The sequence below is a fragment of the Bacillus rossius genome, chromosome 7, assembly GCF_032445375.1.
Source record: "Bacillus rossius redtenbacheri isolate Brsri chromosome 7, Brsri_v3, whole genome shotgun sequence".
NCBI lineage: Eukaryota > Metazoa > Arthropoda > Insecta > Phasmatodea > Bacillidae > Bacillus > Bacillus rossius.
In genome coordinates, this window is record NC_086335.1 from 51,772,282 (window position 1) to 51,799,681 (window position 27,400).

A 27,400-nucleotide genomic window follows, 5' to 3' on the forward strand; every position below is an offset into this window, starting at 1 on the left:
AAGTGAAAACTTAAAACTTTGTTTTTAAATGTGTAATATGTAGAGACCGGAAAAATTCGCGGATTCATTTCGTGAAATGCTACAATTCAAATAATTATACCTTAGTGCTGCTTCTGCCGTTGGTTCACTGTTAATCTGAAGTAAAAAAGGCCAATTAGAGACCCTCACTCATAGAAGTGTTGAATCACAGGCTACCCAGTTTAGACGACTCACAAGTCAACAGCCAATGAACAGTTGGCATTTGCCTGAGTGTGTAGAGGATAGTGGAGTCTATCCTGGAGGTCATTGAACCCGCGAATTTTTCCGGTCTCTAGTAATATGTAGATACCGGAAAAATTCGCGAATTCATTTCGCGATAGGCTAAAATACAAATCGTTATACCTCAGTGCTGCCTCTGCCATTGGTTCACAACTCACCTGGGTGACTCTGGGCCAATGAGAAACACCCAACCAAAGCTTTATCGAATCACAGGCTGCTACGCTGGAACGTCTCACAAGACAGCAGCCAATGAGTCGGTGGCATTTGACCGAGTGTACGTAGAACTACGGAGTTCATCCTACAGTGCATTGAACCCGCGAATGTTTCCGGTCCCTGGTAATATGGCATCATTTATACGTCAAATGTACGTAAGAAAATGATTTTGGAATTATATCAGTACGATGGCAGCGTGATATAATGTATCCTTACATCATTGTTTAGTCACAACATATGTCAGTAGTATGTCAAATTTCCGTGAAAATTCATTACCTATTAGCTATGACTTAAACCCAGTGATGTCAGACCTACGTCATGTGTATTCACGTGGTCAAATTAACTTCACTTACTGCTACTACAGCATGTCGGTGATGCGAACTCACAAGAGTTTACCCATCCAAAAGTGAGTCCAACACGCACATGATACAGTTGAGTATATACAATGTATTAGTGGCTATATGCATGTCGGTGACGCGAACCCAGAAGTTTTGCCCCTACCAAAAATCGCCCAACGCAGCTGAAGAAGTTTTCACTTTAAAAATTTCAACTTTTCATCTATCAAGAACGCTGGTTAAAAACCATCCAAAGATCTTCGTAATTTAACGGCTATCTTCGTAAATTTACCGACGCTGAGTTCACTTACTTTGAACATGAAGACAAAACTTAAAAACTGGTTAATTCCACAGTAAGAACGCTCTTATTTTGTCTATGTGTTGTGTTAAACCTTGGTTTAGAACGAAAGGGGAAAAAAACTCGGAAGTCGAAATACGGCGTATAGTTACTACGAAGATTAAGTTATTTGAAATTACGAAGAACTCTTCGTTTATTTGAGTTAATTCCATCGTTGAAAAGTCGGTAAAATTTACTGTGATTTACTGCAAAAGTCCGTCCTACAATGACACGGAAACGGATCATGCAAACGGAGTCGGATCTCACGGAACAGAGTGTCTACAACAACAGCACGCAGACGGAGACTGATCCTTACGGACTAGCTCGGCGATGCGGAGATCTCCCGTTTACGTTGCTCCGTGCGACCAATAGAAGCCGAGTACTTGGCTGTGGTGGTAACTAACGTTAAAGCCGGTCTAAGTACATCTTGTCAGAACAATGCTCAAAATTTAAAAACCCAGACTAAAAACTCTGAGTTAAAAACGAGAGCACAGAAGATTAATTAGTGAAAACTTATGTGAGAAAAATCCGTTACATGTATATAAAAATGCTGAATAATGCAACAATACGTCAAAAGTTTAGTTTTCTCACAACACTTGCACCCATGAACTGATAACTATAGCTATCTTACGTCCTGAATGATTAACCTAGTTTTATTAATATCATTCAAAATAATTTACTAAGCTTTTTTTTAACAAGATTACTTCAACAGAAGTATATTCGTGCCTGATCACGTCTGTAATTCAGACATAGGTTATCCAGTAACTAACGGGCGGCTTGCGAAGCCATTAGCTTGAAATTCAAGAAAAGACGCTGGCGTAAATGATGTAAAAAAAAAATTAAGGTAAGCCGTATAAGGAAACCATTCTCCATGCATGTGGTTATCAAAAAATATATAATAATTTTGAAAATTCGTAGTTGAATACTTGGTAATGTTATAGTAATTTATAGTTTAATTACGTTAAATCAACACGAATGGCAGCTTTAATAGCGCCATCTGGCTTCGTTGTGGAGCACGCATCTCTAATCCCACCGCAAGGACCGATTCTCTACTATCACCAGTTTCTTTCTCTCTCTCTCTCTCTCTCTCACACTCTCTCACAATCACAAACACACCTACACTCTCTCAGGCACAAACTCTCCCTCCATAATCTCTTCTAATACCTTATACCTCAGCAAGGAGCCGCGCGCATCCCTTCGATAAAACCGAAGGAAAAAAAAATTTAAACACCACCACAATGAAAAGTTTGTTCTGGATGCGGATTTCGTATCGGTAATGAAAACAGGCCGCAGCTCGTTTGAATGTGTTCCGAGAGTTTTACTCACAACAATACGTGCCGGTGAAGCCCGCAGCGTACGGAAGTAAAAACAAAAAAAAACTGCTCAAAGTTATATTCATCCAGTTGTACCATCTGTCAAAAAAAAATTTGTATGTGAAATAGCTTAAATATTACACTTTGTTTTAACAGATAAACAAAAATATGTTAATTCCCAAGTATGAGTGAAATATGAGGAATTTACACATTATCAACTTTTTTTTTTCGCGTATGATATAAAGCGAACCTGATCATTTCATTTCCAATTTGGTGAATAAATTATACGTTTCCCAGAACCATGGATCTATAAGGCGTCGTCTTTTACAAGGGGATGTCCTCTTCTTGCCTAGTCGCCAGGCCGAGTGTGATTTCTAAGAAATAGAACCTGTCCTATTTTCTAAGAACGACAAAAAAAATGTTAAAAAAATATCCGAAACAGATTTCGTGACAGCGGGCTTCTGTACAAGAGTGAATCAGATACGTTAAAGTGCATGTTGATTAAGAATATTACTACAGTTTTTTTGCTATGGTTTGTATTACCTTATTCATTTATATTCGATATTTATATTTAAATGTTAAAACTTGCATCGTACGCTTTGAGTAAATACTAGACAATGAATGTTTATCTTTTTTTGTTAATACGTGAAAATAAATTGTGCACAGCATAAAATACTTACCATAACATTACACAATCAAAAATTTTCTTTCTCTTGCATACCCGTTTTGCTCCCAGTAACCAACTGTTTGTCCGCGCCGAGGAAAATACATGTCTGTGAACCGGGCCGCTGCCGAGACATAAAAACTCAACGAAGTGATTCACCAACAAGTAAGCAATTCCTATAACTAAATTTTAATAAACCAAGTATATCCGAAAATGTTAGGTTGGCAACAAATCTGGGTAAAAATCAATTTCTAGAACCTAATTTTAATAAACCAGGTATATCCGAAACTGTTAGGTTGGCAACAAATCGGGGGAAAAAATCAATTTCTAGAACTTAATTTTAATAAACTAAGTATATCTTAAACTTGTTAGGTTGGCAACAAATCGGGAAAAAAAATCACAAATCTAAAATGTATTGGGATAAGTTAAGTTAACAGAAACATAGGACTTTTATTGGTTACTATCCATGTGCCCGGTGGGAAAGTATTTGATTATCATTTCTGATAAATTACCAAAAACGCTGATTCAAATGACTTTTATTTATAAACAGAGGCCTAAACACCAATTTCCATATGTCTAACTTCAGAAATGACAAACTTTCATACAAACTTTCATCCCCTATTTAACCCCTCTTAGGGGATGAATTTGCAAATCCGCTTTCTTAGAGCTCACCTACTTTATATAAGAAACTCCTATGCAAAATGTCATACTTATATACCCACCGGTTTAAGCTGTGAGTTGTTTCAGTCAGTGTTAGTTTGATTAAGTTGATTAAAAATATCTTCTCGATTAACTATTACTTACGTTGCATCATGCAGTCAAGAGTTTTCAGGAAATATAGTATACTAGCCGAAGTACCCAGCGTTGCCCGGGCTAAACACATCATAATATAAGGAACATAACTACCGAGTTTCAAGTCTGTAGGACATACACTTGAAAAACGGAAAATGTTGATTTTAAAGTCCCATTGATTGCACAATCTCGGTGTATCAAGGCTATGCATCAGCAAAACTGAGACGCCGATTTTCAGATTCATCTTGTGGGAAGGCGGGTAATCCCTAGGCAAGACGTAACGGACGCAAAAAAACGATAGCGCGTTATAAATTCAAGGCAACGCCATCTATTGATGAAGTTGTAAACTGTTATTAGCGCCTTTAGGTCACTATCTGCCGCGAGCTTCACTAAGAGGAAGGGTTTCGCCAAGGATTAGAGTACGAAGTTGCCAAAACTTACCTATGACCGTGTGGCGGACATAGATTAATGACACACACTCACTGTTTGTGTGTCTATGACATATATTTTATGATTTTCAATTATAACTGAAAATTTCCCCCTTTTTTTCACAACTTTAGGGATTAATTTTATAATTATATGTAGTCTGTGTCACTCACTCACCGGCCCATAAACCATCTATATGCAAAAAATCATGTCCATCCGCTGCTGCGTTGCTGCGTCAAACACACTTTCGCATTTATACTATTAGTAAGGTATTTCACCATCCCCATATTGCTACACATAAAAACATTGCGGAAATGGTGCTTAACCACGCTTGATGGATGGTCGGTAATTATCCGTCACTAACGCAGTTACGTCCATAAATTACTGTCGCTTGAAAATGCTTCCACAATGCAAACCTTATTTTTCATTCTATGATCTGCAGACATGCCACCGAGCGGACGGTACGCCACTGCAAGCATCAGTCAGGGCCCCCACATGGCCGGTGCTACCGTTGCTATGACAACGGGGCCAATGGGTCTAGGGGACCTGCGAAGGAAAGAAAAAAACTTAAAACAAAAAAGTAGACAATTTTGAATAAATTATAGAAAGCAATTAAACAGTAAGGCCTAAATTTAGTTACCGATGAAATATTACACCAGAGTAATATTATTCGGAATATGCTGTGCGTACAGAACGTGTCTGAATCTACAACTGTGAGTAACAAAACCACCACCAATTGACATGACACCATTTTGACAGTGCAGAACACTTACACTCATTTATTTGCCATTATGCAAAATCAATTTACGTTGACAATTGGAAATACTGACTTAAAACTAGTTTTAATGTGTTTTAAAAATAATTGTGAAGATGTTAAAAATATATATTACTAAAACAATATACACAAAGGGAAAAAAACATTTTTTTATCTCCGTTAAAAAAAAGGGGGGGGGGGGGGCATCATGACTTCTAGCAACGGGGCCCTTAGAATGATGTGGGGGGTCTGGCATCATTATCCCCTGGCATTGTTTCGTTTTTTCTGAGCTTATCGAGTTGGAAGATTTACAACTCAGCGATATAAATCTTTTTTAATGAGTGCGCCCACAGATAGCCTGTGGTACGTATTATATGACTTTTTTGAAGAGGGGGTGATAAACGAATAGTTTATCATGGAACGTCAACAACTCTTCCGCATCCATGTTTGAGGCAAGCGACGAGACCGTCTCCTGAGTCCTGAGCGAACTGAGAGACGGTCACGCTAATATTTGTCGCTAGGTGTCGCGTCGCGTCTCGTCCCGCTCTGTGTGGCCACCCTCATGAGAAAACTGTTCTACTCCCAAGAGTCGCGTCGCGTCGCTTCTTGTCTCGTCTCGTCTCGTCGCATCCAGTGTGGTCAAATACATTTACCTTTTTAGTTTCATCGTTGGGTACATCCGTTCGCTGTGTTCTCCAGGGTTTCTTATTTTGCATTCTTGAATTTTTCCCATGGCAAACAGTGCAAAACTGCAATGGCAGTTGTACAAATAATTGTATTAAATAAAAATTCCCCATTGCATGAATCATTTAAAAAACGAAAGCCATTTTTAGTTCAGTGAAATTTCTTAGCTATTGATGTATTCCTAATTAAAATAAGTAACCATTTTAAAACAAAAGTTTTTTTTTTCCTTTTTTCCCACTACTCTTTGTACAGTTTTGTCATAGAAGTTTGCTTTTCTCCCCTAATCATGTTTTTAGTAGTAACTTCAATAGAATATTCTTTAATTAAATGACGATCCAGGAAAATAAATTTTATATATATATAAGTACTCTTGTGTAGTAACACTAGGTAACAATATAAATACTTTTTTAATATTTTTATCTCAAAACGAGCGGATTTGGATGCAAATAAAAACACATGTACTTTAACTGTAAAGTGCAGATCAAATCGCGTTAGCGAGGAAAAAGAGTCAAATACCCCAATCGCCTATCGAAACTCCAATGTAATTTGATAGAGATTCGTTCATTTGATCACCCTTGATGCATCGACATCTACAAAAATGGTGGTATCGGAATTCACACGAGAGGAATTTTCACGCCTGTATTAATTTCTGGCAGTGCGTTCTTTTTTTATGTATATGCAGAGCTTGCTATCGCGTTACAAACAAAAAAAAACCTATGTAAACGTGTCCTCTCATTTGAGGCCGTTTTTAAATTATTCTGATATGCCTTCTGCTGTAGTCAAATTTCCAAAAAAAAATATTTGTTAGTGTCTCATACTAATATTATAAACAGAGAATGTGAGTCTTTGTTTGTTTTTTTAGAAAGGTAATTCCAAAACTACTGAACCAATTTTTTTTAAGTATCTCACCATGTAAGTTAATTTATTTTTAAATATATAGGTGGCTGTTTTATTTTCTAAAAAAATTGCTATATAATATACAGCAATATTTAAAACTAATACCGGAGTAAAATGATTAAATTGACTGCATTATTTCGCATAAGCTGAGTAAAATATGTCCACTCTTGGGAAAAATATACTTTTAACCATAAACTTGACTACTGTTTGACGGTTTATTCTACCAGCATACAGCTCTAAGATGTACTATATGTCAAAAATTTATATATTTTATGTTGAAAATAGTTCAGTGCATAATGTTAGGGAAAAATATTTCATTTGGTTACAGAAATACCAAATCTTTTCCGTCACATCATTATAGCCCTCAAACATTTCAGTACACCCTGACACACCACATAAAAAAATTAATGGAAATGGGGGGAAATTGTGAAATCTGGTTTGCATCTTCATTGTCTAAATCAAACCAGTTTCCGTAAGGGCCGAAGTGCTTTAATGAGTGCACTTACCTGCTCAATGACCCAAAGTGAGTTCATTCCATTCACCATGGGAGTAGACAATTTCTCGTCAACGTGCTGCTGTAACTTAAGCTTGTCTTCCAGTAAGTTCGCCGGATTACCAGGCGAAGACGTTGAGAGCCTTGTGAGTAGACGTGTAAACGAGCACGTGATGCACATTCCGCGTTTACGGTTTCAACTCAAGAGGCTTGTGGATCTGGAGCCTGTAGAAGCTCTCAGTGCTGAATTGTTTAGTGTTTCTTGGTGGTTGTTGCACGATTCCGGGACTGCTAAAGGCAATTTATTCGAAATTATAGGTTAAAGGACAAAATCTTATAACTACATTAAAAGGTACAGTGTCAAATACTTTCAAGGTTATTGTAAACCTTACATACAAAGTCTTCTGTAGGGAACAAATTTTTATACGACCAAACTTTACTGCAAGGGGAGATCAAAATTAGGTCGCAGAGCAAGAAATGAATCACTCCCTTTTTACTTTACACAATCACGAGACAATTATAAATTATTTTTAATTTTCTAAATATTATGCAGATCTTTTATCTAGCCCTTGATCGGTAACTGCAACCCTTAGCGCCAGGGGTGAACAAATTTGTTTAGTGCTGTTAACCAATGCAAGTAAATGGGTTTCTTTTTATTGGAGTTTTTCCCAGCGGCACAGCAAATAACCTGCCTTCCTATACATGCGCCAGAAATAAGTTTCCAGTTCATAACCAACGCATTCTTTTTGAGAATATTCTAGAAATTCTACGAAACTATTGAATATATTGAATAGAAAAATTCTAAAAAATTCAGGCAGCATGGAGTGTGTGGAAATGTCATAATTTTGGAATACTTAAGAAAATATCGGGTTATTAGTTTATAAAGGTTACTAGAATGTTAAGAATTTTCTATAATTACCGTTCAACTAATATATATATATAATATAATATTTTATATAATCAACCTATGTCAAATATTTATTCATTTTACGGAATTCTCTCTACTCTCTATCAATTTAACATTTGAAATCGGCTGATTTTGGCTTCTATTTTTTTCTGTGTGTTTGTGTTTTCATATTTCTTGTTCATTCATGTGGTTTATCTAGGGTAAACAATGAAAACTAACATTGTAGAGTCATATAAATGTTTTAAATGTCAACTGGATGTCCAGAAAAAACCCACAAACAGAATTCCCTTACTTCTCCCAGGTCTTTAATTATTCTTCACTGATCAAAACATTATATATCTCTTCTATAGAAAACAACCAGTATCAATTGTTTACGATTATTCCTATAACACTGCTATGGTCGCCAACAATTTCGGATTCTTCAATGTCTGAACTTAATTGTTCACAGCTTAACGAAAAACTTGGAACCTATGCACTAAATAGCGTTTCTTTCTCCACGCTCCGAGTCACCATTCAAGAAGGAATTCAGTATTTTGGGTCCAGAAAATAACACAACTCTGCTCAGAAAAAACTTGACACACAATTAGCGATACAGGATTAGCGTTTATCTAACCATTTCATTTAAATTCTCTTATCTAACATATTGTTACAAACGTGAGCAGGGCCGCGGCGCATGCAGTTTCGGAGCTGGCTGGCGGCCCCGCACGGCCACTGATGTCACGTGGCCGCCGCAACGTGAGACGTGCCGCGCGCGCCTGGTAGATTACAAGGGTCGTCACTTCCCCCCCCCCCCTCCTTCACACCGCCCCCCTAGCGACGCTCTGCATTTGCGGCGTTATCTGACACCTTGCAGCTGGGGAGTTCCGCGAGCTACCTACGCGACTCGATAATTCTGGCGTCGGGTCGGCGCGGAATGAAGTGACTGGCCCCAACCGCGCTCGTGAATTCTAGAAGTGGCACCTGGACCTATATAAGCCAGGAAGCCAGCCTCAGTGAGCAGTTGGGAGTGGAGTTGATCCGAGCGATAGTGCCGCGGAGTTCCTCGGAGAGTGGAGTTCAGTTCCGGGGCGATATTCTGGGCGATAGTGCCGCGGGTGCGGCGAGAGTCCCGAGTGAAGCGTCGAGTGGATCCTCGGCGAAGGGAAGTGCGACGGCGGCGGCGGAGTGTGACGATGGAGTTCCACGACGGAGATCTACGAGGGTTGCTGCGGTGAGAGTTGCGCCAGAGGTGCGGCCCAGCGAGGTGTGCGGTGTGTAAAAACCGAGTGACTGGGGAATAAACATTTTTAAGTGTAATTGATTATTAGGCATTTTTAAAAGATTATTTGTTAGTTATGTAAATATTGGCAATCAATAAAACTGTGAAGTAAAATTTTTTATTGGGTTATCCATTTACCAACCCAGTAGTTTTCCCACGACGATTATTTCATTTTTAATAATCCGTAACAATATATTACCGTGGCCATTCCCCTGAAGCCGGACATTATCGTTAAGAAACCATTCGACGTACAATTCTTTATCCTTCCTTCCCCTCTCCCCATAACCAGACGTGCAATTGTGTTGGAACTTTTGATGTGTAACATCTAAGCTCTCGGTGAACGGTATTTGGTAGAAGTGATTCCGTGAATGCGACGGAAGTCAAGGGACGTAAATGAGTAACAACCCCGACGCTGCCATCTGTGGTGAATGGTTAGAGAAACAAAGTTCACAAATACAACGGGAAACGTTATAGTATTAGCTGTTTAATGAATTTTAACAAGTTGGAAAGTATATAAATAAAATTCCTGGTCGAAAATAAGGTCAAAAGCCGAGGTTTTAGTATTTTTTTACATATATATATATTTTTTTTTTCAATTTTATTGGAGCCGTTTCATTATATAGTTTAAAATTTCGCTCTGCTACGCAAATGATTCAATAGTTGACGTAGCTGCTCCGGCAGCGAATTCTAGCTGCGGGAGCGGAAACTACGTGTGATTCGCGGCCAAATAATATGGTTGAAAACACAATTTACTAAACATTTATCACGCTAGGCATTGTTTTAAAGAAGTCTGCGTTTCAGAGTTTCGTATTACAAGTGTATTTGCAACATGAGAACACATGAATTTGCTCGTTATCGAGGTCATGTGTTAACACATCACTAGCGAGTACTGAAAGACTCGCTTCACGGTTGTTTTTGTTTGTTTTCCAGAGCCATTTGACTCCGCCATGTGGATGCTGGTGGGCCTGGGCGCGATACACGTGGCAGCTCTCACCATCTTCCTGTTCGAGTGGCTCAGCCCGTACGGGTACGACGCCAAGGTGGGTGACATCTCATTGGTAGAGACCGGGAAAATTCGCGATTTTAATTACCTATAGGATAGACTCCATGAGCCTCTATGCACTCGGGAAAATTACACATGCTCATTGGCTGCTGACTCGTGACACCTGTTAACTGAGATGCTCGTGATTCGTTACTTATTTTTTTAAAGGTTTTTAATTGGCCCAGAAAACTGTGGCCCAATCAGTCAAGCAGCAGAAAGGCAGACGTATTTGGATTCTGGTCCATCGCAAAATGAATACGCGAATTTTTCCGGTCTCTACTTATTGGTAGAGACCGGAAAAATTCGCGAATTCATTTCGCGATAGGCTAAAATACAAATCGTTCTACCTAAATGCTGCCTCTGTTATTGGTTCACAACTCACCTGGATGACTCTGGGCCAATGAGAAACGCCCAACCAAAGCTTTATCGAATCACAGGCTGCTACGCTGGAACGTCTCACAAGACAGCAGCCAATGAGTGGGTGGCATTTGACCGAGTGTACGTAGAACTATGGAGTTCATCCTACAGGTCATTGAACCTGCGAATTTTTCCGGTACCTACTTATTGCATTAATAAGGGAGGGAGGGAGGGAGGCAGTTTAGTCCTGCCTGTCTTGTCAAGTTTTCATGGAGAAGTAATTTATGTTTCATGGGTTGTATATTATTGTTAATTTCATGCATTTGTTAACAAGATAATTTCTGCACCTCACAGCCAAACGAGCTCAAGTTCTAAATTGGGAATTTTTTTGTTTTAAATGTTAGTTGTCTATCGAACCCTTGCATCATAACTCGCACTGAAACAAAAACTTCTAAACCATTTGGCGACGGTTATAAGAGCTTAAGTCAACAGCCAGACAAACGAAAATCCAGTTAAAAATGTTATGCACCCATGACTGTCAGGAGAAATTAATCATAATTTCTTCTTTGTTGGCCATACGCATGTATGCAGTTTATTGAAAATTAAAACAGTGTCAGTGAAAGATTAGTTTGTTTTTACTCTCCTGTAAAGTTACCCAATTGTGACTTAAGTATGCTTTCTGAGCCAGCTAAATAACATCTATGCAAAAATTTTGGGGTTAGTTAAATTGAGAAATATTTTACTTCTCCTCAAGCACGACTTTAAAATCTAACCTTGGCTTATGTTTTATTCTGAGGTACGGAATTGTCACACAGGAAATAATACTGATGAAAATATACATGTATTCAGAATGTCTCAAAATCCAACGTCAAGCCGAGAACTGTTGAGGCCAATTAATAATGGTTTTGAATTAAAAAATAAAAATAAAAAATAAAGTATTTTTATAGTTATAGATTTTTCAAAGTTTTAAATCCCTACCCTGCACCAAATTATTGGATATTGTGACTAAAATCTTTTTCTAAGCAATCATAAATGACTATTAAAAATAAAATCAAATATGCTATACCTTTTGCACGACTTATGAGACAACAATTTTTAATCAGGTAATGTTGACTATTCACACAGTAATTTCAGCAAGGTATTGCTTTAATTAACCATATTTTCAAATAACATGCTAAGTTAGCAAAGTAATTATTTTTTTAATGCATCACTAGTCAAATTTACCCCATTAAAACCTTTTTGCCGCATAAGTCTTCCAAATAATTTTATCCCTGAAAGTAAAGCATGTTTGATTTTATTTTGAATAGTTGTCAATAGAAGGGTTATTTATGATTGCGTAGCAAAACATTTTTGTCACAGTATCTAATAATGCCTACAACTCGAAAACTAAGACAGTGTAGAACTTTCTTTCAGTGGCGTAATTAATTGACCTATCAACTGTCCTCGGCTGGACGTAGAGTTTTGGACATCCTGTATGGAGTAAGCTCCAATCATGTATTCCCATGTATTATAAAAGATTTCCCCACTCCTCCTCTGACCGTTGTCTACCGGTACTATCGTAAACTGTCGCTCAACAGGCGAAGATACGTAGCTACGGTGTATCAGTGGAAACTGAGAAACAGTGGAGACAGGCGCGGCTGTTTGCAGCTGACAATGGTAAACTCGCCGGAGAACCTACCTGCCACGTTAATTTGCGGCGCAGAAGATCTGTTTCCCAACACAGCGAGACGTTGCGTGGGACGACAAATCTGCTGCAGAACACAGACATATCATACGCATAGTCATTAGCATTTTTTTAAGTGCTCTTTCGAATATCCTAACCCGTTTCCTCCCTTTAATTTGTTATTCTGTCACCAATATTTTGAAATAATAATAATAATATATATAAATTGGATGTTGGTATGTATGAGGTCGATAAACTCCGACACCGTTTGGCCGATCGCCATATTTGGCATTTCGAAGAGTTTTTTTTCGTGGAGAAGATTTTTATGCTGTCCATTATTTTTATTTTTTATTTTTGTACATCGCCGCTAGATGGGGCTTATAAACCGTTCTACCGATCGCAATGGGTAAATAGAAAACCGTAGGTCACAAACATACAAACAGTAATTATGTGTCATTTCGCTATGTCCACCACACTGTCATATAACGCTATCCATTTTGCTTTAACTCGCGGACAATATATCACCCTGCGTTCAGCCCGGGCAACGCCGGGTACTGCAGCTGGTAACAGTTAAAAGCGTATTATTTTAGTGTAAAATGGAAGAAATGTAATGTTTCTTCTGATAAAGAAAAAAAGCAGAGTAGTTAATAACTTGCTGGAATTTTAGTAAATGTTTATTTTAGTCCAAAATCTCACCGGATTATGTAATTTAAATTTTAAAAATATTTAATTTCTGTAATTAATAGTTTAATTTTGCGAGAAATATCAAAATGAAAATGTGAAGAAAAAATCCTAGCGGGTATCGAACCTGAGCCCGCAGATTATCAGTCCGTGCATTTTACCACTTGTTTTTATTAGGATTTAATTTTAAATCAAAGAAGGTTTGCTGGCTGGTGATTTTCAAAACCAACCAGCCAACCATCCCCGTGTATTCACTTATTATTTATTATTGTTCCAGTGTTTAGTGTGACAGTTGTATTGACTTTGACAAATCAGAACATTTACAAATCCACACCCGTGCGGTACCCGGGACTCGAACCCAGTACCCCTCGCACCGTAAGTCAGTGCGCACCCTACTACGCTATGGAGGTCTGCCTCCACTACACCACACCACTGTCTTAAAAATTAAAGAAAAAAAAGTAGAATATTATCGTTGTTAGATTAAAACTTTAACTGATAATTTCGGCAAAGTTACAAGTTATTGCTATGTATGCAAACCCTACAAAGCTTCCAAATAAATTAAAACCCCTAAACTTTAACCGACGTTTAAAACGAGACTTTTTTTAATGTACCTTCTTTCATACGAAACTCCCATTTAATCCAATGTTAATGAAGGGGACACCTGCTACTAGCGCCGTTAGTTCGCAGGCCGCCGCGAGCTTCACTATCCGACAACACACGCCAAGGCAAGGGATAGGGAGTTGCCAGACCTGTCTGTATGACCGTGGTCTCGATCCGAGATCATTGCTGTAAACCACCCGAGAGTGAGCTTCGCTCAGCGCTCACTACACAAATGGTGCGAACAGAAAATGTGGTCGAACGCTGATCATAACCGCAGTTCATAACTCGAGATCACGCCAGAACTCCAATGGCGCAACTGGCCACTAGGCGCCTTGCAACTGCCCGGTGTTAATATAATGGATGTGGATGGACACGTAAGTAATAATAATTACGTGTACTTGCGCGACGTTATATTTTTTAACCAATCATAGTTATTACAATTAGTGAATATCTGTTTAAAATATATAAATGATAGGAAATTATTGTTTTAAAATTTCAGAAAAACGATCCTCAAAAAATAAATGACCAGAAAAAAAATGGCGAGTGATACCGAGCCTTAACAATTTTTAAAAAGTTTTTTTTTCATGTGTATTTTTTTAATACTCCGTGATATTTCCTGATGTTTCAGTTTCAAAACAAGTTAGATAATCACCCGTAAATGTACAAGGATGCGTGTGAATCTGCGAACGTCCCTGGATGATTTGCAAGCAGCGACTCGTCGTTGTTGGAGAGTGCGTGCAAGTGGACGGACAAGCGACGTGCAGGGGGGTCGAGGATTCCCCCCGCGGCGCTCTGCAGGGGAAGGGGAAGGGGGTGGCGCGGGGAATGCGCGACGTGCTCAATAAGGGGCTGACGAGCGAGGCGCCGCGACGCGACGCGGTGATCGCCGTCGAGAGGCGAGGCGGTCTCCCCCCCTCCCCGCGGGCCGTGGAAATTACTCCGCGCGGCGTCTGGCAGTTCATCAGCACCTCCCCCCTCCCCTCCCCGTACGACGCGGGCTGCCGTCCGCTAGCGGTGATTTACAAGGGTTCCAGGCCGGCGGTGGTTCGGGCGCCTCGCCTGACTGCTCCCGTCACAAATTACAGTGAATTTACAGACTTTTCAACGAGCAAATGAACGAAGAGCTGTTCGTAATTTCAAATAACTGAATCATCGTAGAAACTACGTCGTATTTTCGACTTCCCCGTTCCACGCTTCGTTGCAAACGGAAGTTAGACACACAAGTAGACTAAAGAAAAGTGTTATTGCTGAAGACTTAACCAGTTTTTGAAACGTTTTGTAAATATAATTTTTTTTTTTTTTTTTGGAGTTTAGTTTAAAGTAAGTGAACTCCTTGCCCGTATACTTAACGAGCTGTAAATTTACGAAGACCCCTGAATAATTCTCAACCGGTGATCTTAGTATGGATGGATTATCGTGCGAAGATCACCGACAGCCTTAACGTAAACTGAACTCGACTGTACGATGTGGCCATGCATGTTTTTGACATGGTTTTATTTAGATAATCAAAAAATACGGCCTCGTCTGCTAAGGTTTTTAATTTCGAAAATTTATTTTCCGGTTAACTGAAAACCATGGCCAAAATTTGGGTGAAGTTATACTTATTTCGGCACGCTATGAATAAATTATGAGCGTGAATCATTACTATGCGTGCGCACTATACAACGAAATTTTCACAGGATGAAAAAAGGCAATATTAAAATTAAAATTATAAATGTGATTTTAAAAATATATTTCAGTAATTGATATTGAATACTAATCGATAATCAAAAACATATATTTATTATGAATATTAGCGTTAGAAATTGTGTTTATAATCAATTCAAGTTTATTTATATAATAGAGTATGTGAACGTATTAATAATTTATTTGCATTATAAATAATTGCATTATTTTTTAATAAATAATTAAAATTATAATATACGATAGTAATTTAGCATATTTTTTTAGTTTCATTATTAAATAAAATTTATGTTGATACTTACTAAATTAAATTAATTGTATACACGTATTTATATTACTATTGAAACTGAGTATTTATTTTAATTTATCAACTTGATTGAATTTATACTTTGCCAACAGTATTTATAACATCACTCCCGTTCCTTTATTATTATTTTTTCCTATTAATTATTTGCATGGAAAATTAAAGTTACTTATTTTTTATCACGCCAAGCAATTATAACATCTAACGCGCGTTCATAAGTACACGTACACATTTAGTTATAAAAACTGATAACAAAAAAGAAACGAAATGTAAAAAAAAATGCTCGTCTCTTATTTCAGTGAGAAAATAAAAGTCGTTACCGTACATGCAAAAGTATGCGTACATTGCCGATTGTATATTCGTGTATGCGAGAGGGATTCATAAAGAGCGACGTTTGCTGGTGCGTATAAGTGCAGTACACTTCAGAAAACAATTATATAGTTTTTGAACACGAATAGTTTACTTTGAAAACATTAACTGCGCACCGTAGCGCATGCAGTTGTCTAGCAGCACATATATATCTCTCTCTCTCTCTCTCTCTCTCTCCCAACCCAAAAAAAAAAAATAATTAAAAAATACTTCAGGAGGAAGCACGGCAAACTCACCACGAAAACTCAACACTATGTTTTCATCCCAGAACTGCCAACTTCACTGTCCCGGGCGAGTTCAAAATGTTGACAGATTTTAACCAAAACAAATACAGAGTGAAAGAGATGAAATTTTAATTTCAAACATCTGCTACCGAAACGTCGCGACTGTTTTTTATCATGTTCTTTGATGTTGTCGTCGTTGTGTTACGTATATTTTGCTGCGTTGTCCAGGTTTTTTTTTGTCGGCCTGAATTTTATGTTATTGTTTAAACTGTCTAGTCGTTAGCCCAATGTGTTTTCGTCTGTGCTGTTATTTTTTTTTCATGATTAAATTCCTTTAACGTAATTATTGTGTTGATTGATATTTAAATTTGTATGTGTTCGTCTGTACCTGTTTAGGTACATTGTTGGGTATATCTTTTTGACATAGCTAGGGACACCTGTATTTCGCGATTTAATTTCATGTCAAGGTATTTCACAAAACACTGTAGCTTTTTCTAAGTGTCATGGCTAGAGACCTGAAAAATTCGCGGTTTTTTTTTTCGTGTTATGCTAAAATTCAAATAATTATACCTTAGTGCTGCTTCTGTCATTGGTCCACTGTTAATCTGGATGACTGAGGGCCAATTAGAGACCCTCACTCATAGAAGTGTCGAATAACAGGCCACCCAGTCGAGACGACTCACAAGTCAGCAGCCAATGAACAGCTGGCATTTGCCCGAGTGTGTAGAGGATATTGGAGTCTATCCTGGAGGTCATTGAACCTGCAAATTTTTCCGGTCTCTAGTCATGGCAAATTGTGAGGGTGCAGCAGTACGGTGACCACATTCTCATTGGCCCCGTCAAGAGCGGGACGACACCTCTCCCCGACCTCAGCCAATGACCACAGGAGAAAAGCTACAGTATTTTGTGAAATACCTTGACACGAAATGTATTCGCGAAATACAGGTGTCCCTAGACATAGCTGATTTAGGGTTGTATGTTTTTTATTTTTATTCCGTGACAAGGAGTGAAAAACTAGAATAGAGTATGTCCAAGGAATCCCCACTGCAATGTGTTCGCCACGTGGCAGATGACGGCGCCGCGGGACCACCGCTTCTCGCTGTGCCGCACGCTCTGGCTGGTGTGGGCGGTGCTGTTCCAAGCGGCCGTGAACGTGGACTGCCCGCGCGGCTACACGGCGCGCTGCATGGCCAACGTGTGGGCCATGTTCGCGCTCATCTTCCTGGCCATCTACACGGCCAACCTGGCCGCCTTCATGATCACCCGCGAGGAGTTCCACGACCTCACCGGCATCAACGACACCAAGGTGCGCTCGCTGTCTTCGGATCCCTTCTGCAGTTTCTACAACAGCAGCTTGGTTCATGAATTACACATTAAAGACAGATGCGAAGCCTCTCCTCTCCTCTTCTCTCCTCTCTTATCCTCTCATCTCCACTCCTCTCCTCTCCTCTCCTCTCGTCTCGTCTCATCTCCTCTCCGCTCCTCTCCTCTCCTCTCCCCTCCTCTTCCCTCCCCTCTCCTCTACTCTCCTCTCACCACTTTTCTCCTCTACCCTCCCCTCCCCTCCTCTTCTCTCCTCTCCTCTTCTCTGGTCTCCTCTCCTCTCCCCTCCTCTCCACACTTCTCCTCTCCTCTCCCCTCCTCTTCACACTTCTCCCCTCCCCTCCCCTCCTCTCCTCTCCGCTCCCCTCTTCTCCTCTCCTCTCCTCTCTTCTCCTCTCAAGTGCCCCACCCCTTGCATAGTAGAACTTCTACCACGCCCCACTCTTCTTCCAGGACCATCCTTCTATTCCTGTAATCCACCTGCTTGTAATAATGCATGACCTTTGCATCCCGCATGTATGTGCCCAGGGTTTTCCCTCTGTCTATGGACGTTTTACCTGGGCCCAACTTATCTAGTTTTAGTCTAGAATTAAGAGTGAGGGGAGTTAGTCATGGCGAAAACGTCTGCCATGGTTGGCCAATCCCCTCCTAGCACATGATGCACGTGACCTTTTCTGCATGGTTAAAAACCCGCATGTTTAGAGCGTATAGGGCTTGCCCTGAGACGCACTTAGAGTCTTCCCTACCTAGATCCCTCCCTTACACACTTAGTTTTAACTTAGGTTAGGAAAAAAAAAACCTTTCGATTAAGAGTTAGGTACGCTAACCACACGCCCACGAGGCCACCTCTTTTCTCCTCTCCCCCGCCCCTTTACACCCCTCCACTCCTTTCCACTCCCCTCCACTCCTCTTCTCGCCCCTCCACTCCCCTCCTCACCCTCCTCTTCACTCCTCTCCTCTCCTCTCCTTTCCCCTCCTCTCCCCTCCCCTCCTTTCCTCTCCTTTCCTCACCTCTCCTCTTTTCCTTCAATATTTTTGAATAAAGGAAAATTGTTTATGAGTACAGACAAATAAAGTCATTATTCAGTGTATTTTAAACAGTTTTATCTACTTTAATTTAAAAAAAAATAATACTGAGGTGTGATGGGCTAATTGTTTCACTAGGTTTTTATTTTTATTTTTGTACAAGACAAAAGTTAGATATACCTTGTTTTTCTAACACTGATACACTTAGAAAGTATATTTTCTGTTTGGTAAGAGGCGACTAAATGTTATATTGTTTCGCATTTCACCCACATCAAAAGGGAATGAAAGACTCACATAGGGCCTACGCTATTTTGAGCGCAGACAGCCATGTTGGAGCTGGTCGTGGCGCAGTGACCCTGTGGTGTGTGATGGCGGGACCGTGTGCGCAGCTCAGCAACCCGCACAGCCTGAAGCCGCCGTTCCGCTTCGGCACGATCCCGCACGGCAACACGGACGCCGTGCTGCGCCGCAACTTCCCCGCCATGCACGCCTACATGCGGCGCTACAACCGCTCCACCGTCATGACGGGCGTGGGCGCCGTCAAGGACGGGTGAGCCTCCCCATGGTTGCTGGGTTCCGTGTGGTCCTAGTCGTCACTCACGACTACACCGACAACCACAACTACACGAAGACGGGGACGCACCACAACGCCGAAATACCACAACGCCGAACGTACAATAACGCCCAAATACCATAACGCCGAATGTCAAAATTGACCACAACGCCCACAGCTAGAAAACTACTGTGTACCACAACGCCGAATTACCACAAGGCCGAAAAATGTCATTGCAGGACTGCCACAAAGGTTACGTTAGGTAAGGTTAGCACACAAATTCATTCAGTTGTTTTTTTTTTCATTTTGCTCCTGTGGCCCCCCTTCCCCGCAAAATCATTTTTCGGCGTTGTGGTAATTCGGCGTTGTGGTACACAACAGTTTTCTAGCTGTCGGCGTTGTGGTCAATTTTGACTTTTGGCGTTATGGTATTCGGCGTTATTGTACGTTCGGCGTTGTGGTAACGACCCCACGAAGACTCGCACTTACAAATGAGAATTCAACATTAAAATAGGGAGGGGGGAGGGTTGGCTGACTGGTGACTGTCAAACTTGCCAGGGTGCTTTAAAAAAAAAAATTGAGGTGGGCAGAAGTAGAAGCGACTACCGCTAGGTTTTTTCTTATTATTTTTTTTTTTTCGTGTATTTGATTTGATTCGATTCTAGTTACAGAGTGCGATGTTGTGATTTTCTAATTCCTCTGGGTTGTTCACGTCCCTTGAACCTATAATCTATGCGTTATCGTTTCGTTGGGCCGATGAAGACGGCTGCAGCGCTCGAGGTGTCGTACTTTGTCGCGCATGCTCACCAATTTGCACCTGGGTCGGTTCCGTTGTAATTTTCTGGGCTTCTTTCTTAATCGATACAGCAGATATTTCTCTGCATCTGTTATAAGTGGGTGTCAGTCGTTGCTGCTTCAATTTTTTCACTTTAGGTTTGGACGTTATTCCAGGCTGCTTGCGTGAAAAAATATATATACATATATATAATCACGGAGAACAAGGAAGGGAGGGGAGGAGTGTTGGCGCCAGCATTTCCCATTGCCGTCAGTGCGGTCTTTAGTATAGCTTAGTTATTATTAGCCTCGAGTGTATAGTTTGGTCGTAGTAGGCATTCTAAAGTATCCTATTTTCATATTGCCAAGATTCTGTCGTGACCCCCCGCACAAAACATAAGACGTTCATCGAATTCACGTCAAAACTGTGTTGTGATTGGTCGTTTCGAAACGCTGTGATTTTATGTGTGTGTTTCAGCAAATGTTTCAGGCCGTGTCTGAATTCAAGTACATGGGTATATGTGCTTGCGACCTCGCGTAATTCACTTGTCCTTATGTTCTTCAAAATTATTTGTAAATATTGAAACACTCACTGCCACAAAATTTTTAAGTAAAAAAAAAACTAATTACCATTAATTTATACACCATCAGGTTGACGAGTGCAACTCATTATACTTAACGGCCTCCAAAAGTTTGCTGCAACTTACGGCTCAGATATCAAATCATTCCATAAAACACAGAAAATAAATTCTGCACTTTTACAAAATATTCCTTTGGAAACCAGTTGCCAAAAAATAGTTTGTTACAGTATAAGAAAGATGTTGTAACTTTGTACAACAACACGTGGCTATGGTTATTTTTGCATATATTAAAAAAATTGTAATTTATACTAAAGATTTCTTACAAACATTTGTGTATAATTTTATATTTTAATTGATGTTTCATTAAAGCATTTTTTTAAACCATAGAAAAGATTATCGAATATTCAATAACTTGACTTTATTTAATTTTATTATGCTTATTGTGTGCAGTTAATGCTGGAAAGCGATTCAGAAAAGATTTAAGAACAAATAAAATTAACTACTGGAGGTAGTCGGACAACACAAAGCATAAATTCCAGAGTAATAATTAGAACCCAGTATAACTGTGAACACTAGTTGGTAGTGATACAGTTCTTTTCACGTAAATGTTCAAATTTACCAATACCTGTAATTTCGCCTTTATATTTATGTTCCATTTACAAAATAAAAATATATATTTACAGTGTACCCCAACCTTTATTAGGTCTTTGAAATATATGTGCTATTTTGAGTATTAAAGGAAAATTCAAAGTCTGCAAGTCATTGATCATAACAATACTATTCTAGCCATTTGTTTTCAGGTGGGTAGTTGACACGTCATAAATTATTTTTACTGTGAAAATATGGGCATGAAAGTTACGTCAAAAGCAAACTATAGATGGTCCTACTAAAATACCTGGGCTTTAACCTGGTTCATCCATGGTTTCTCTTAAATTATTCCAGGCAAATGGCGAGTTGATTCTTTCGCCAATTTTTCCGGCCGATGACATATGTCCATTTTCTCTACGAAACATAAAAACCACTAGGCCTCTTTATGGAGTATCATGTAAAGTATCTCAGATTTCTAAAGTTCTCAAATGTAGTACCTATGATATACTTATCCTTCTGCTAATGTTGTTCTGTTAACAGAAATTGTAAACAAGTTAAAGTGATTGTAATTATTTGAACACTAACGTCTTGTGTTGTTGTGTTGCTCTGTAAGTTACATTTGGGGAATGGGAACCGCTGGTAGTTACTACTTTCAAAAACCTGTCAAATTTGAGATAAGGATACATGGCACAGACAATAGGTAGCTAACCAGTTTTTCTCAAGTTATCAAAGATTAGGATTATATACTACGCACAGAACGCAACAACGCATCATGAAATCAATGCATTAAAATCACAGTCGTTTATAAAGCATGCAAGTCACAAGACATCTCCAACCCTATAACTCAAAAAAATTAAACAGCAGAAAATATATTTTTACCCTGGACTTCGTTTGATAATTCACATTTATCACACAAAAATAACAAAAACGTCAATAGTGTGATTTAAAAGTGTTATTTTCTTTCACTTTTTTAAAGTTTAACAAGTGTAAACATGTTGTATATAATAAAAATAACATCGTGGGCTTCTATGCACATAACGTCTGTGACTGAAAGTTTTCGTAACACTTATCTTCAAATATGGCCGGCTAAAACGCATGCAAGAAAGTTGGAAGTTGAACAATACTGGCGTTGTGTTATTGCGCTTTGCATAGTTTATAAACCGGTTCTCTAAAACATGGTTGCTGAACACATTTTGCGTGTTGCGTTGTTACTCATACGTGGTTCACAAAAAAAAAAAAAGTTGTCTGTAAAGTCGGTTTACGGACGATAATTTTACGTGATAACGTCATATGACAACATTAATGAAAAATTGCATACTTTTTAATTTTCAAATATTATTTACAATTTTTCCAATTTTAATTGAAATAATTTGTTATACTAAGTATAATCACAAACAAATAGTTAAAAAGCCCGCTTTAACCTGTTTGATATTATAGAAGATTTTCTCGCACGGGGGATGGACGGTTATTTCACGCTCGGCTCAGGCGGAACGTGACAATTTTTCGTGCGTGCAGCCATGAGACGTTATCACGTCAAAAAAAAAAAAGGTCTGGAACTTGTGAACTGTTGGCAACCCTGCTGTGCTGTGTCGCGCGGCAGGGAGCTGGACGCCTTCATCTACGACGCGACGGTGCTGGAGTACCTGGTCGGCCAGGACTCGGAGTGCGTGCTGCTCACGGTCGGCTCGTGGTTCGCCATGACGGGCTACGGCATCGGCTTCCCCCGCCACTCCAAGTACCGGCCAATCATCAACAACCGCCTCATGGAGTACAGGGAGATAGGTGAGCGTGAGGCTGGCTTCCCAGTTAATAAAAAAAAAAACGCAAGCCGTGCCAACGACTGTGTACACGTCTTATGCGAAATCGGTTCACAATTGAAATACTACTGTTAATTTCAGTCAATAATATTTTGCGATGAATCCGACATCCTTTCGCAGTACTAGTAATTATAGGCTATTGCCTACAGAATGATTATCTCGTGACATCTGACCAGCAACTTGTGAGCACAGTTTTTCAAATGAATTTGAACAAATTGGGCAGTATTTTAAAAATATCCCTTGTCAAAAATCGGGTCCAAAGCAGAGGGGTTTAATATTTTTCAAGTATTTTTCGCCTTTATCAGGAAGTGAAATCTAGCGGCGGGTGCAGAAACAACGCGTGACCATTTTCGTAGAGATTTATCAGGCTCAGCATTATTTTTAAGAATTATATGTAAACATTTTGTGTCCGGGTTTCGTACTAGAAGTGTGTTTTGCAAGGTGAGAACACGCGAGTGAGAGTGTTGTGGCCAGAGGTAGGTAGTTGCTGTATAGCAGGACTGGCGCAGGTGACCTGGAGCGGCTGCAGAGGTTCTGGTTCACGGGCGCGTGCAACAAGCGCCTCAGCAAGGAGAAGCAGAGCCGCAGCGAGCCCTTGGCCCTGGAGCAGTTCTTCTCCACGTTCCTGCTGCTGGGCTCGGGCATCCTGCTGGCAGGCGTGCTGCTGCTGCTGGAGGCCGCCTACTGCAAGTACGTGCGGGGCAGCGCGCGGCGGGACGAGACCCGCGCCCGCAGGATGGTGCGCGGCTGCTGCAGCCTCGTCAGCCGGGTGAGCCTCGCCCCTTGCTGCCCCCTCCACCGCCCCACTCCCTCCCCCTTTCCCCGGGACCAGGGAGAGTGGGTGGAGGGGGGAGTCCCGCGCCCGCAGGATGGTGCGCGGCTGCTGCAGCCTCGTCAGCCGGGTGAGCCTCGCCCCTTGCTGCCCCCTCCACCGCCCCACTCCCTCCCCCTTTCCCCGGGACCAGGGAGCGTGGGAGGAGGGAGGAGACCCGCGCCCGCAGGATGGTGCGCGGCTGCTGCAGCCTCGTCAGCCGGGTGAGCCTCGCCCCCTACTGCCCCCTCCACCGCCCCACTCCCTCCCCCTTTCCCCGGGACCAGGGAGACTGGGAGGAGGGGGGAGTCCCGCGCCCGCAGGATGGTGCGCGGCTGCTGCAGCCTCGTCAGCCGGGTGAGCCTCGCCCCTTGCTGCCCCCTCCACCGCCCCACTCCCTCCCCCTTTCCCCGGGACCAGGGAGAGTGGGTGGAGGGGGGAGTCCCGCGCCCGCAGGATGGTGCGCGGCTGCTGCAGCCTCGTCAGCCGGGTGAGCCTCGCCCCTTGCTGCCCCCTCCACCGCCCCACTCCCTCCCCCTTTCCCCGGGACCAGGGAGAGTGGGTGGAGGGGGGAGTCCCGCGCCCGCAGGATGGTGCGCGGCTGCTGCAGCCTCGTCAGCCGGGTGAGCCTCGCCCCCTACTGCCCCCTCCACCACCGTTCCCTCCCGGACTCGCCTGCGCGCAGCCGAAGGGAGCGGTTGTGCCGAGGAGCAGCCCAGCCGGATTAGGAGAGCCTGACCTGCGCGAAGCTGCCGTGAAGAGAGGAAAGAGGACGCCAAGCCTGTGCTAGCACTTCTGTGCTACACAGCCCGACTACACGACTTCGGAGAGGGAAGCTGGAGTGACATACGGACAAAGACTACAGCGCCCAACAAGCACTGTCGACACCCAGGGTGCAGCACCCTTTGGCCTAGCCGCGACCCTGGCTAACTAGCCCCAGGGAAGCGGTCAGTGGGTGCTTCAGTGCATATAGGCTGTGACGCGACACACATACGACTAGCGATGGACAGTGAGGCTGCGATGAGCGCGCCCCTTCCGGGCTACGATAACGACGCAAATTTTGAGGCTCCGTCAGAGCCGACCACGTCAAGCGCCCCGTTTGAGCTCGTCAGAGGTAGGCGAATGAAACGCCTGCATCGGGATGCAGACAGCGACAGCGACCGCGAGGAATGCGCTGCCCCCCCTCCCGCCCAGACACCGGCCCAGGCGACCGCGCCAGGTACAGGAGCGCCCACCACACGCGCCCCACGCATTAAGCCTTTGTTCGTCTTCCTGGACAAGGGCCATCAATACCCGCAGGTATACAGCGTCCTAAAGGCAGCTCTGGCAGAGAAGTTCACCTGCCAGAACCGCGGCCGCGACCAAATCCAGGTCAACCCGGCATCAATAACGGACTACGTCCGCGCGACCAAGGCCCTTCAGGCAATAGGGGCCCAACACTCCGTCCTCCTTCAGAAGGACGAAGTGCCGAACAAATTTGTACTCCGGGGAGTTCACCACGATATTCCCAACGACTTCATCGTTGCGGAATTCGCCGCGCAAAACCTGCCAGTGCAGAACCACTGGTTTCTCACCAGCCGACAGCGCAACTCAAAGTGCGACGCCCTCGTCATCGAGGTGCCACAGGCCTTCGACAAGGCACGTGTATACGGACTGACGGAGTTCGCCGGCCTACGTATAAGGGTAGACGACTTCAAGCGTCCTTCAGGCCCGAGCCAATGCAGCAAATGCCAGCGCTTCGGGCATTCTGGCAGAGGCTGCCACGCCAACGTAGTGTGCAGGTGGTGCAGCGGCGACCACAGCGCAATTAACTGCCCCCACGCCGGTAAAGACACCGCCGAGAAGAAGTGCGCACACTGCGGCGAGCCCCACTGCGCGAATTACCGCGGCTGCCGCGAATACAAGCGCGAGACCCGCCGTCATTTACCGCCCCAGGCTCGCAAGGAACGCGAGCAACAATCTCGCCGCGACATGCGCGCCAATCAGCGCGCAGCTGAGCAGCCCGCGCCCCAGCAGGCCGGCCCTTCAGGCCACCAGGGCCCGCCTAGGCCCAACCACTGGGACCAGCTGGCACACCAGAACAACCTGGGCCAGTACATGCCTCAGGCGTTCCAAAACCGCTACGCGCCCCTCCAACAACACTGCGAACCCAGCTACCGGGACGATTTGAATTTCCCGGCGCTGGCTAACAACCCGCGCCCCCGCAACCAGAGGCAGCCGAAAAAGAATTTGACTGGCCACAAAAATGGCCAGGGCAAACCCCAGCAGCCAGCCCAGGACAAGCTGCTGGCAAGCAAGGCTGCCACAACACCAGCGCCTATTGTAGCGCCGCGCCAGGAAACTGCGGCTCCAGTCGTGGAGACGATGGTAGTTGATGCGACGCCGATGCCGCCAACTGCCCCGCCCGCACCCACAGCACAAAGCCCCGCAGAGCCGGCTGTTTTCCAGAAAATCCTGGAAAGCAACCACGCACTCATGACCGACCCGAAATTGGCAGCATCCATCGGCCCTCTATGCGAACTCCTCGCGATATGGTGCGACCCTAGCTTTGACCTACCCAAAAAAGTCCAAGCTACGCTGGGCTTTGTTCAGGGATTGAATACCATACTCAATGGTAGCAACTAATCCGGTCCCGAGTTGCTTAACAACCTCGACCAATAGTATTAAGGTCCACTCCCTTCTTTTCTTGAATGCACGCGGAATTAAAAATAAATTACCGGAGTTTATAAACCACCTGGAAAAATACAAAATTAAAATCGCGGCTATAAACGAGACACACTTACAACCGATAGATCGCCTAACGATACTAAATTACGTAATATATAGGCGCGATAGAAACAACAGAGGCGGCGGGGTAGCCCTAGCAGTTCATAACAGTATTAAGCACTCAGTATGCCAACTCCCCGACTTTCATAACCTTGAAGCTGTTGGAATTAATATCTCAATAAACCAACAACAACTTAAAATCATTTCTATGTACGCCCCACCCGGTAGGTCCCTCTGCCAGGACGATCTCAACGCCCTGTACGGAGCAGCCCCGAGCTTCTTGGCAGTAGGCGATATAAATGCCAAACATACACAGTGGAACTGCAGACGCACCACAGCAAATGGTAGGCTACTGTTTGCCGACCAACAGAACAAAAACTACCACGTGCATGCTCCCACAGAGCCCACTCACGACCCAAATAGCATTAATTGCTTGCCAGATATTCTAGATATCGCCATAAACAAGCGTGTCAACACGGGATTCGAACTCGAGGTTGTCCGCGCCCTTTCCTCAGATCATTTCCCTGTTCACCTAATTTTCGATGACGCGAACACAGACTCAAACCCGCCACGGAAGTATAGAGATTATAAAAACGCGGATTGGCGCGGGTTTAAAAATTACTTGACCACAAACCTTCAGGATGTGGCCGAACTCACTATAGAAAATAGCATTAATCTTGAAACTGCGATAACTGAGTTCACAGTGAAAATCCAGGCCGGTATAGACGCGTGCATCCCAGAAAAGGAAGTTAAGTTAGCACATGACGAGCTGCCAGCTTACATCGGCGATCTTATATCGCAAAAAAACAGATTACGCCGTGAATACACTCGGCGGCGCACACAAGCCACAAAACGCCGGATAAATGAAATCCAAACAGTCATTTCCGACGAAATTTCCCTCTGGCGC

At 42.5% G+C, this 27,400-nt stretch overlaps 1 protein-coding gene across 1 annotated transcript in view; it reads left to right on the forward strand.

Annotated features, from left to right (window-relative positions):
* LOC134534556 (glutamate receptor ionotropic, NMDA 2B-like) overlaps positions 1-24,455 on the forward strand; it is a 193,582-nt gene extending 169,127 nt beyond the window's left edge. The window contains exons 12-19 of the mRNA XM_063373037.1: positions 10,262-10,371; positions 17,324-17,560; positions 18,993-19,153; positions 22,700-22,881; positions 23,426-23,753; positions 23,918-24,084; positions 24,184-24,217; positions 24,317-24,455. Coding sequence (XP_063229107.1) covers positions 10,262-10,371; positions 17,324-17,560; positions 18,993-19,153; positions 22,700-22,881; positions 23,426-23,753; positions 23,918-24,084; positions 24,184-24,217; positions 24,317-24,455 — 1,358 coding nt within the window. The remainder of the gene's footprint in view (positions 1-10,261; positions 10,372-17,323; positions 17,561-18,992; positions 19,154-22,699; positions 22,882-23,425; positions 23,754-23,917; positions 24,085-24,183; positions 24,218-24,316) is intronic.
* The last annotated feature ends 2,945 nt before the right edge of the window (positions 24,456-27,400 follow it).